At 38.1% G+C, this 12,050-nt stretch overlaps 1 protein-coding gene across 1 annotated transcript in view; it reads right to left on the bottom strand.

Annotated features, from left to right (window-relative positions):
* SMPD3 (sphingomyelin phosphodiesterase 3) overlaps window positions 1–10,708 on the bottom strand; it is a 33,962-nt gene extending 23,254 nt beyond the window's left edge. Inside the window, exon 1 of the mRNA XM_050904058.1 lies at window positions 9,089–10,708. Coding sequence (XP_050760015.1) covers window positions 9,089–10,426 — 1,338 coding nt within the window. The 5' untranslated portion in view covers window positions 10,427–10,708. The remainder of the gene's footprint in view (window positions 1–9,088) is intronic.
* Window positions 10,709–12,050: the final 1,342 nt, after the last annotated feature.

Here is a 12,050-nt window from a genome sequence, read left to right as displayed (position 1 = left end):
GTTCCTCCAACTTTTTTGACTTTTGGGGTTGGAGGGGTTTTTTGAGTGGCAGTATTGATGGAAACCGCCAAGCAGAGTCATTTTGAGTATAATCATAATGGAGGCAAATATTTGTGACGACTACGAGGAGAGAAAATAAGTATTCTTGCAGCCTCCCAGTCATCTCCCAGATACAGCAGAAGCACCAGTATATTAAATATGGTCTGAAATAAAAGAGTAAGGAAAATCTGATTATTCAGTCTAATTTGGTATTTCACAGATGGATAAGGACTATGGGATATGCAGACAGGAAAAGTACTTGACCTCTGGAATATTACAAGCCCTGTAATTCTGCATAAAAACATTCCTTTGTGTGGCCAAATACTGTAGCTACTTTTAGACTGTGCCATTTTCAAGGGTATATTATACTGTGGTGGCTTGGCCTGAGCAGCTACGTGGCAGTCCTGCAGGAAGACAACACTGAGCGTTCATTTCAGCCTGCAACGTGGATCTTGGCAGAAAGGTTCCACTTCCACCAAACCAAGTCAGCACTTCACAAAGACAACGTAATTTTTGCTGCTTAATACAGAAGAAACTTCTAAATTCACATTTACAAAGAAAATACATGTAAGCAAATAAGCCAGAGTGGCTCCTTCACCATAAGCCTGACTTAAGTTCACCTCAACTGTTCTACATTAGTAGCTCTGTATCAGTAATACATTCATTGAATTACCCTTCTGTAGGAACTAGTGCAGATACTGCTTTTTAAAAATCATTGTATAGTCTTAGTTGTGTCACGGACCACTCTTCTATGTCTATGGAAATTTATAGGAAGGTAATATCTAAATATAAGTTCCCAATGCTTTAAAACAGGATAATTATTACAAGAGGAAAAAGTTGTATGTGATATCCTGTTAAACTCTGATGTTACCTAGAGGTAAAATTAAAACTGAGAGAACATATTCATGGTTTAATAAAGTGTCCCAATTATATAATTTTGCCAGAAACAAATTAATATTTGTCAATATTATGCTGAAATATGCAAAATATATTACAATTCTCAGTACATTTGCAAAAGTTACGTAATCAAACTGGTCCAACATTTGGAAGCTAGGAGTGAATTCTGATCCCTCTTACACCACTGAACATTACATTTTGTTAGCTGTTGCAGGGGCAGGGCATCAAAAGCTCATTACAGGTGAGAAAGAGGCTTTTTTCCGTAAAGGGGAGAGCCTACTAAGGTTGTGTTTGGAATTCAAAATGCCAGTTTCTACTGCTACATATTTACATTTGTCCCCTGCCTGTAAATTAAATAAGTAAGTGCAAAACTGACAGCTCTGAATTTTTATTTTCAGAGTACTGACTGTGTCAAGTACACAAAAGTACTTGACATCAAGTACTTTTTATTAAAAGATTTCATCTCTATGCCATAGCACATTAGTACAATCTGTTGGAGAGACCATGCTGTTACTGTGCAGTACTATGCAAAATTGTGTGTATTCCTATAATTGTATATCAAAAACTTGTCCTATATGGACTAAGGAGTAGTACGTCCTCCAATTAAACTGGTATCGGGTAATAAAGAGTGCTCATGAAAGAAATCAAGCCCACAAAATTCAAAAAAATCCTAAATAAAGTAGGCAGTTTCTTAAATGTGTACCCTCCAATATGAAGGCTTTATATCCATACAAGTCCAAGCATATGCCATTGCCTCTTCCTTCATGGGAAGCAAATCCAGGTGTGCAAACCAGAAGAGAGCTCAAATTTTGACGTACTCCTGGAAAAAGAGCTCCGCAGAGTTTATCACCGCACAATCTACATGCGGCCAATAAACCCAAAGCTGGGAAAAGTAAATAATCTGAATGCAAGATTAAGAATCCTTCAGGGAGATGGGATGCTACACAGAGTAGCTCTAGCTTCAGCCGCTGTAGTTTAATCACATTTTGGACTGTAAATGAGCAAAACAATTCATTTCATCAGCTTAGTTGACCACGAAGGTGTCAATTTTGCCATTGGAATACACGTGAACTGTAGTACTGATTCCTGCATTATTCTTTTGAAGAGGGTATGTCTCCAAAGTGTATAGCTCTCCAGCAAACAAATGCAGAGTCATGACAAGAGCCAAGCTAATGATGTTCATATTATGAAGAAAAACTAGCCAGGCTGCAAAGCACACCTGCACGCTCGGTGGAGAAAAACCTCTCTCCTTAAAAACAAAAGCAGGCACACTGCATTTGTAAAGAACATCATCTAAGCAGGGGGCTCGAGTTACTGTTTGTCTTAGAAATAAAACACCCCAGAGAGAGAATAAGAGCAGGGCACAGAAACAGACTTTACAGTAGACGTGACAGTGACTTACTCCCACAGAAATATTCATCTTACCATATGGAGCCAATATTGTTTCAGTTCAAGGGAAGCTCCATTAAAAATACAGGAGCATGAAACTCAACTGAATTACTGCAGATAAAGCAACTGTATACGCACAAGCAGCGGTATCTCCACACAGACTCGTGGTTCAGATGCTCTGAGACGTGCTGGAAACAATACGCTGTTTGTACCTCCCTGTTTCAACTACTGTGGGAATATCATTATAGACATCCTATGTAATTATAATGAGCAAACAATAGAGTGAGGAAGAGAAAAGAAAGAAATGGCAAATACAGTTTCTCTTTCTTTCTGTACAACTTTTCCGTAATCTCCCAAATTCTGTCAACCCCTCCTGAACATTTTTTTCCATTTCAGCAATTTTCCAAGACAAACGGGAGAGTCGGCACCAAGAAACTAACTGGAATAGCCAAACTGTGTGCCCAAGCCCTCATTCCTGTTACTGTTAAGAGAAGATGCCAAGGAAAACTTGCAACTACTCCCGTTCACAATTCAAACATTCCCGTCCCACAGAGATGACTTACAGTAGCAGTAACTTCCAAGAAAGATGTAGTTTATTCCTGTACTTGCTGTTCTTTGTAGTAGTTTTTTGGTTAGCTTAGACATAGTGTAAAAGGATCTATCTTATTTTTAGAAGTTTGACAGCTCTGCCTTTTGCCTTCAGGGATATGTAGCAGCTTCTAAAGAAGACGCATTAGTTAAATTACCAATTTATTATTATAAATATATTAATAATATATTAAGCATATTAAATAAATTAAAGAAGTTTAAAATGTTATAGAGGTCAGCTCAAAATTCTCTTTGGTGCTCTGCAATTCTTTCTAGCCACATTTGCACTCGATTATTTCAGAATCCTATCTTTCCCTACCTATCACGTGACAATTACTGTCCCATGAACTCAGAGAATTAGTTATTTGGCACGGCTTCATTAAGCTTATATGTGAGGGAAAGTGGCTGTAAATCGGTGCCATGAATGGAGGGCTCTTCCTCTTCTGAAGAGGATAAAGCTCACAACTCACATTCTCTCAAACCTGTATTTCATTCTGTACAACAGTTTTAATTTGTCCCCATTAATGAAGGAGAAAAAGACTGTGACTAATAACATTAATTATTGGTAGGGTCATTAATTGGCCATGGTAGGGTCATTTGTTTCTTTTTTAGAAAAGTCTCAGGCAGTTTATTGGACTCGATCCAATTCCTGCATTAACATTTTATAGCAGAAACTGAACATGTGGAAAATGTTTAGGTTACCCTCCTGACTTAAATGGCACAGCTTCGCAGTTATCTAAACAAATTCATGAACAGCACTAGACATTTCTTTTATACAGCTTGGGATAACTGTAGATACTGGACAACTGATCAAGGACAAGAAACTCTAACCACTGCAATCTCTAGATGATCTTTTACTGGGGTCAGAAAACAGCCATTCCCCTTTTCTGTGTAATCCCTCGGTAAAAAAGCTTCCCCTCAATATGTTGTGCAACTGCGTAGCAGAAGTTGCCCCTTCGCTCTCAGCCACAACACACAAAGGTTGGCATGGGACAGTAAAAACAGCTTAAATTACCCAAGCAACATGTATCTGCATCAGTAATATCAGAAAGGAGAATCACAGAGGTTAATTCAGGGAACCCTCATTTTATCATACAAAGCAGGCACCTCGAGAGCAGCAAATAGTAAAAACTGTGCTTCAAAGCAGTTTTGCAACCAGAGCTACTGCTCCTTCTACCATCTGTTACCACCGTATCAGCTCTTTTGAAAACAAGTTTAGCTTTGCACATAAAGCAAAGGTTGCTAGGTTTCCTTTAAGCAATGAATAATAACATGTTCTCTGCACAATTACTGTACTTCCTGAGAACAGCATTAATTTTCAGAGAATTTGAAAAGTAAATCTGTTAATAAGCTTAGGAATTAATATTAAACAAACACAAGTTCTTTCAGAAATTTAGCAAAAACCACAAGACATATTTTTTCCTTTTGATTCCTTTTGATTCTGTTAGAATACTATTAGCTGTTCAAACTACCCACATCAGACTGCGGTTTTGCTTTTGCTCTATGTTCACGTACTGTGTTTTAAGCAAGAATTCTTATTTTTGCTAAAATTCTCTCTCTTGGCAGATGCCAAGACCCAGAATAACTTCCTACTAAGAACGGTAGGAAGAACAGCCTTGTATACAACATACTTCCATATCTCCCAGTCTCAGTGGGAGGAAAACCACTCTAAAACCTCTCCTCAATCAATAGCCATTTTGAGAATGATACCTCCTTCATTCACCTCCCACCCCAAGTATGCATTTACATGTCTTGTATAGCTTAAATTTACATTACAGTTATAGCTATTACAATTTAAGGATAAGAGAGAGGCAAAATTTGTCAGCAGAAGTGACAGGTTTTATGAGATTGATACATCTGGAAAAATATGGACAAGCTCTCCCATTCTGTAACTCATGAGGTCAAGTTCGGGATGTTTTCTGGTTGTATTACGTACTGTCCAAAACTTACACAGCATCCCTGAAAGACAGTGTAACTAAGGTGACATACTAATCCCTCTATCTAAAGATTAACGTTGACATTTTGAAACCTTCTAGTAAATGACAAACAGGTGATGCATTACACAATTTCTGCTCAGCACTCACTGATACCTTTTAAACTTGATTTGACTGCAAAATTATCATCCAGTTTCTGAAAGGGACACGTATCTTAAAACTCCCTTTAAATTCATCAAAACCACTGTGAATTAAAATCATGTATGTGTCAAACCAACAGCTGCAGAGTAACTGAGAACACTGCAGTCTGCATCACGTTACCTACAGATACATACAAGCTAGCTTTTCAGTTAGAATCACCAGCGCAGGATAGCATCTGTGTCAGTCCCACTTCCCTCCTCTGTCTGTAGCAGAGCGGCAGTAAGAGACAATTGGAGTTATAAAACCTACAAAGCAGACTCCAGGGTTCTTTTCTTAGGCATTTTAAATTAATGTGAAATGCAGTGCTAGAACAGAGAGTCACGGCAGAGTCTCCCAAGGGCCCAGACTGTCAAAGTATGAAAATGGATTGGCTGATTTATGTATTTGCTAACTTCTCCTCTGAGTCTTCAGCGGCAACTAGGAACAGTGGTTTAACACTTCAGACATGAAACTCACTTCGATGCAAGTGACATTTCCCCCCCTTCTTATATCTTTTTTTTCCTGTGACTTGTGTCCCTCTTACGTCCCAATGAGACCCTCAGATTGGAGACAGAAACATTGCTGGAGTTTGAAGAGATCAAAGTGCTGAATGTAAATTAGTCCTCCAGTTATGCAGAAAATGGGCTTTACACAATAGCTCCTCACAACTATGTCATCCTCATGCCTTCATCCTGACCTGGATAGCATCAGCCTATACAGATGGAAAAACCAGTCTGTGATCTCTGTCAGGAAAATGCCAGCAGCAGCACCTTTTGTGGCAGACATCTTTAGGAAGAGAACAGACCAAGGCTAGCAAAATTCCTTTGCAAAGGTCTCCAGATAGCTGCTAGTTAGCATGAAGTCAGTAGCATGAAATAGTGTTAAAAGCCTCCGTGATTTAAATCCAACTTCTTTCCTTGGTTGTGACACGCCAGGTGTTAAGCCACAATCAAATCACTTAACCTTCCTGTGCTTGAGCTTCTCCTCCTATTAAGCAGATACTGACCTTTCTCTATTGTGCACTCTGAGACATAGGAATGAAAAGCAGTATGTAAGAGCTGATTGTTATTATAGCTACTAATAATAACCCTTGAGCTGTGTAAGTCTCTCAGGTAAAATAATTCTGTATGACTAAGCAAATCTCTCAAATCCTTCCAAATCTCCACCTGAACTTTACAATCTAGATGGTGAAGGCAGGGCAGGGAAGAGGGGGGCAATGGAAAATCATTTCGTCTTCACTGGAAACAGAACCTATTCCGAAAGGAAAAAATGTGTGAAACACTTGTACCTTGGCAGTAGGGATCTGTTTTGTAACACAACCTGCCCAAAACAGTTTTGCCTTTTTGTTCAAAATAATTCAACTTGCATTAAATGTTTAGTTCTGAGACCTTTCATTTATCTCCTTAACAGTTATATTTGTAGTAAGGAGACAAACCGTACTCATTAAATGAGAACCAGTTTCTTTCTCTGAACGTTCTTCTGAATTTGGATGTTGGGTCTTTCCTGAGGTTCAGAAAGATACGAATAAAGGCTTCATCCTCCCAATGAGTGGAAACATTAAGTGATTTTATCCATATTTTCAAAATATGCAAGTCTTCTCCCCTCACTCCCTTTTCACAACTTTTTTTTTTTTTTAAAAACAACATAGAGAGCAATTGCTCCTTTACTCAGAGGTGGAAGCTATGCAAGGGGAACAGTCTTCGTAAGTATATTTCCTGAACAAAACTCATTGATGTCTTTTCTACTTCAGAAATGGGAACACCGTGCTTTTCACAAGAGTCAGGAACTTAAAAACACACAGTTCACATAGGACAGAGAGACTTAACTCCATGCCACTACTGAATGGAAAGCAATTAGGAGACTCTTGTTCTGCAAGGCTCTCTTAGTATCTTTGAAACCACGCTGAGATAAACTGTAATGTAGGACTGGATTGCATTATATACATACAAAATATTGTAAGAGCCAGTAAAAGTAGTATCTAAAAGCAGTGATAAAAGCTGTCTGTTTTGAATGGCAGAGTCCTGGCTAGAATGAGACCTTCCAACCGCAGTTACTATACACTCTGCTAGCTTGCTGCTATCCCAGTGTAAGACCTCGAGACTTCTGAAGTTTATGGATTGATTCTCACTGACTTCAAAAACAAACCAGGCTTTTACTTACTGTAGCTGTTGTCTCTGGAGTCCACACACACTCAGCTGCTGATCAAGCACGACATCAAGAAAAACAACCTTCAAACCTCCTTTGCTTCAAAGCTAAAATTAAATAGATCATTCCTACTGGTTTTTTTTGGTCAAAGAAAGAAATGACCAATGATCACTTAATGCACAATTAAGACAGAAAGTCATTTCATATCAGGATGGACTTAACTCAGAATGAAAAATATTTTAGGTATAAAGTACAGTATGTCAGAATGACCCAGACATGAGGAAAAATGGTCTTTTAGCTGGGCCAGATTTCTGTCAAAAGAATGTAGTCATCCTCGAATCTTCATAATTGGTCCCTATTCCCTGCTCAACTGTAACATTATTTAACAACTCGAATCCATAATTAAGTTCATCATCCCAGTGGAATTTTGAAAAGAGGCTTAATTTTCTGCAAGAGAAATGGAGACATTGCGGCCAGCCTAGCAGGGTAGCAAATCAATGACTCAGCAATGGGCAGTTGAAAGCAGATTGGTTTTAATCTCTTAATCCCTAATATATGCATATGTTGAAGGGTAGTCTTTGTGACCCTGGTAATATTCATACTGCACAACGTGTATGTTCATTTTTTGCATGCAGCACTTTATGATGAAAAAAATAAATTTTAGCTGTTTATAAACACATAAGAGTACAGTATAGAAAGCTTAGACCCAATTTTTGGAAACCTGTATTCAGATATGGATAGGCTTTTATGTCAAATGTATATGAAATACTGAACTATTATCAGACTGCAAATCCTAATATCTGCTTTTTTTATGCAAGCCACAATACCAAAAGTTTTTGCTTTGTTTACAAATTACAAACAGTGGGTACAAAACCCCGCACGGATCCTTATTAACAATCCCCATTCTTAATGGCTATTAATGGCTTTTGTTGAGGACTTGTGAGCATATGCACCAGATAGTACATATAACTGGAGCACCTGATGTATTTTGCTAGCATTAGGAAAAAAGTTCAGGTTTTAGTTAGTGAAACCCATTCCAAAGTGTGACAAAAATCACAAAATCTGAAATCCAGTATTCTAGGAGGCTTTCAGATCTGTCTAGGTTTGGGTCTACAGATTTGGATCACTGCAAAAAGTTTTGGTTCTTGATTAATCACAAATTAGAAGAGCCCGCTTTCCAGTTTTTGAAGAGCACAGCCAGGTTCTCCCAACAACTAAGCATGAACAGCCACTAGTCTTGGAAAAGCAAATCATTGCATGCAGACTTTTATTTCTGCTTTCCATGATTTACAGATGTATAACCCCAGGCTTCGTGTTCTCACTACCATTAGTTAATTTAAGTAAACTGTGTTAATAAAGCAAAAAAGTTCTGTGCTCCCCAGAGTCCCAGGCATTTTTTTTTTGTTTACTCTTCTTTGTATCTCTCCTTAACAATTCTTTTGCAACTAAGAGAGAGGGATACCCTCACATTTCATCTCAATTCTTTCAGTTTTATTCTACCGGCATTTAGACTTTTGATTGTCTTTGATTCCCACATAAACACACAATGTGCATAAGCTGGTTTCCAACAGTAATGCCCATTGTACTATATTCGTGTTATGAAGCTTAGAATTTGTGCATTTTATTAAAGAGATTTCTGTAAAAAAGAAACTAAAATTACATGAAAACTACTTCAAATTTTGACACTTGAAATTATACTCAAGTTCGGCCTCCAAAAGTCCCTCATTATTTCATGCACACCCATCACTTTAACACAGTATCTAGGCCACAAAACCTCTATGTAGGTTATATCAGGTAATCTAGATCTGAATATTGCCTCTTTGAACTCTAACAGAAACGACTGAGAGAAAAGAACGTAACTTTATAACTTGTCACATACATAGAGTCAATATTTATGGCTTCAGAAAGGCTCTTACCTTAAGAAACAAGGCTCCCTTGGAAGCCAAGGAGTCCGTTCCTCTTCCATTGGGGTAACAGTGATAGGCAGCATCCATAACAGGATAGCGGCTGGCAAAAAGTAGACCACTGTTCACAAACTTAAAGCTACAGCAGCCGTGGCAACTGTAGACCCCAACATCATAGACAATGTATTCAAAATAGTGATGAAGCTGCTCTTTCAATTTCTCCGCGGCTCTTTTGTCAAACACTTCCTGCAAACACAGAAAGTCCAAGTTGGCAGGGAAGAAAGCAGAGATCTCATGATCAAAGGTCTCATCTGTGTGTTTCTTTTTCCGCACTGAAGTCTTCTTCATGATTGAAGCTTTGTAGAGGAGCTTGTTGTTGACAGTGCTTTGGTCCACTGTGCCATCTCCGACGCGAACTTTAACTAAGGACTCTCGTGAGGCAGAGTAGCTGTCTAAACTCCCAGAATCTCCTTCCTTCTGTTGGTGGTTAGGTGTTTTTGAGACCTCTGCATCACCTTCCAGTGAGGGCTCTGCTGGGCCACTGGCATGAGCCTGGCCATTGACGGTATCTGTTTCTGTGTCTGACATGTGGCCATTATCCTCTCCATTTATGCGGACAATGCAAGTGTTTTCTTCTCCCTCATTTGGCTCTGGAGCTCCACCTTTATCTTCTCTACTATCCTCACTGTTGTTTGAGCCAGAATTGTCTCCTTTGTACTCCATTGATGTTGTCCTTTTGATGCCAGCATTAACAGTACGATTAGTGCTATCTCCACCCTGGGGGGAGACCAAGCTGCTAAAACTCGCTGCACTGATGGATGTGTTGGTGGGAGAATCTATATATATTTTGATCTGTGGTCTGCTTGCCCCATTTCGGATCCTCCGGCCAATCTCTTTAGCCCTAGCCTGTGTATTGAAAACATTATTAAATCGTGCCAGAGAATCTGGCAGCAGGCAAACATTGGCACTGCCAAAGCAGAAGCTTTTCCCATTCCCTGCAGCCTTCCATTCAGTGAGCAGTGTGGCTCCATTGGCATGGTTCTTGTCTTCTAGTCTCGAGTAGATATACGGCCTTCTGGCTGACTGGAGCGGGGACCATAACAAGAAGCCAATCAGAGCAAAAGGAAGAGAGGCTACCAACAGTGCCAAGTAGATAGGAGTGGTAATAATGATGCAGAGTGCATGAAAATAGCATGGATCATCTGCTCTTTGACGTTTTTCATAGGTGGTTGGAACAAAAGAGGCCACAAGCCTATCTGCTAACCAGTAACATGGGAAAATCAGGCCCCAGGAAAAAGAATGCAGAACTGACAGAAAGCTGTTGGGAAATGGGGAAGTGTATAAAACCATTGCAACTTAATTATGACAACACTTCAGGGCCTACTACATGATGTCACTGTGTCAAGCATCCATAAGAACACCGGCAGAGGGCTGGGGAAAAAAGGTCCAGTCAGGAGTTTGTTTTTTTTCCAGTGAGAGTCAATAACAAAACTTTAAGAGCACCATTTCACTGTGTTGGAGTAAAAATGAAACAAGGCCACTGTTTTCGTCTGGCTTTTTGGCATCTGTATTTGTCAAAGGATGTCATTGTTCATTGGAGGCTGCCATAACGAAACACTCCGGAAGCAAAAAGGAAATCTGTAAAAACAAAAGACACAAAACATATGTAACAGTTATTAAAAGTTTAAAGCAGATTTTCTCACACCAATTTTGCCTTACAGTCTAAATTATTTCCCTTTTTTTGTTTAATTTAGCATTTTTGATAGTCTGTTAAAGACTATGGATCTAGAACAACTCCAGCAACAAGGGACTGGTATTTCTGCAAATGAAATCAGTACTTTGACCATTTAATGCACATGACTAATGTCATGAAATACATTTCTATTATGAATTTTAGGCCTTACATTGAGAAATATAGTTTGAAGTTTCTTTTATTTTATAATCCATTCACACTAATATTTATTTATATTAGCTGTTTTCAGAACTTTGCAAATGGTGTTTAGCAGTTACCTCTAGGCTGCTCTAAAAGACTATTACGTCTAGTATTTTATCACTGAAGTTAAATTTGCTTGAATTGCCAAAGTCTTTAAAAAAAAAAAAAAAAGTGATGTGATGGAGGTACAATGGCAAAGGCACCGTGTATTTAAGAGCAAAAAACATTTGTTTGCTATAAAATATGATTTGGTTTGCTGTGCTTTAAAACAAAATGGGTTGATTTAAATCAGTTAAAATACTCTTCATATGGTTGAATATGGTTTCAAATTTTTAATTTTCAGTTTACTAAAAACAGTAAGTCAAACTACTTTGCTTTAATATTTAGGTATTTAATACTCAATATTTATTTCAAGCTGCAGTTCAATTTCATTCAGCTACAGCCCACAAACACTCCTGATATGATTTCCTATTAAAGGTTTCTTACATATAGTAAATACTTAGGCACAATATAAATCAATCATAATTAACATTATTGGTTTTAAGTTCCAGCTTTCAGCTTTGAAGGAAACAATAGTAATTGAATATATCAAATAAGAAAAACAGTTTCACATCTTTCCTCTGAAGACAGACAATGTCTTTCAAAAGTTGTCTTACCAGTTGGGAAATTCTGACCTGAATTATTTAGCAAATGTCATGATTAACCAAAGACATCAAATTGTTAGAGGCCTGATCTTATAAAAAAAGCTTGGCAGTATACATACAGCTTACCCTTTTTTTTTTTTTTAAAGTAATTTAAGTCATCTTATAGTAAGTTGAGGTTTTAACACAGGTTTTGATAATATGAAATGTAAATTATTTTTAAAAAAACAAGTACTCATATTAATCAAACTTTGTCAACCTTGAGAATGGTATCACCAATGAATGCAACGTCATGCTCCGTAAACTGAAACTGTGACATTACCCAGTAAGAGGAGCAAAGCTAGATGACTGATGAAGGCAGAATTCCCATTTATAATGTTTCAAGTTTCAAACCTAGAAT

This window comes from Gymnogyps californianus, chromosome 12, assembly GCF_018139145.2.
Source record: "Gymnogyps californianus isolate 813 chromosome 12, ASM1813914v2, whole genome shotgun sequence".
In the NCBI taxonomy this organism is placed as follows: domain Eukaryota; kingdom Metazoa; phylum Chordata; class Aves; order Accipitriformes; family Cathartidae; genus Gymnogyps; species Gymnogyps californianus.
Note: the sequence above shows the minus strand (reverse complement) of the source record. Positions and strands in the feature narration are given on the sequence as shown.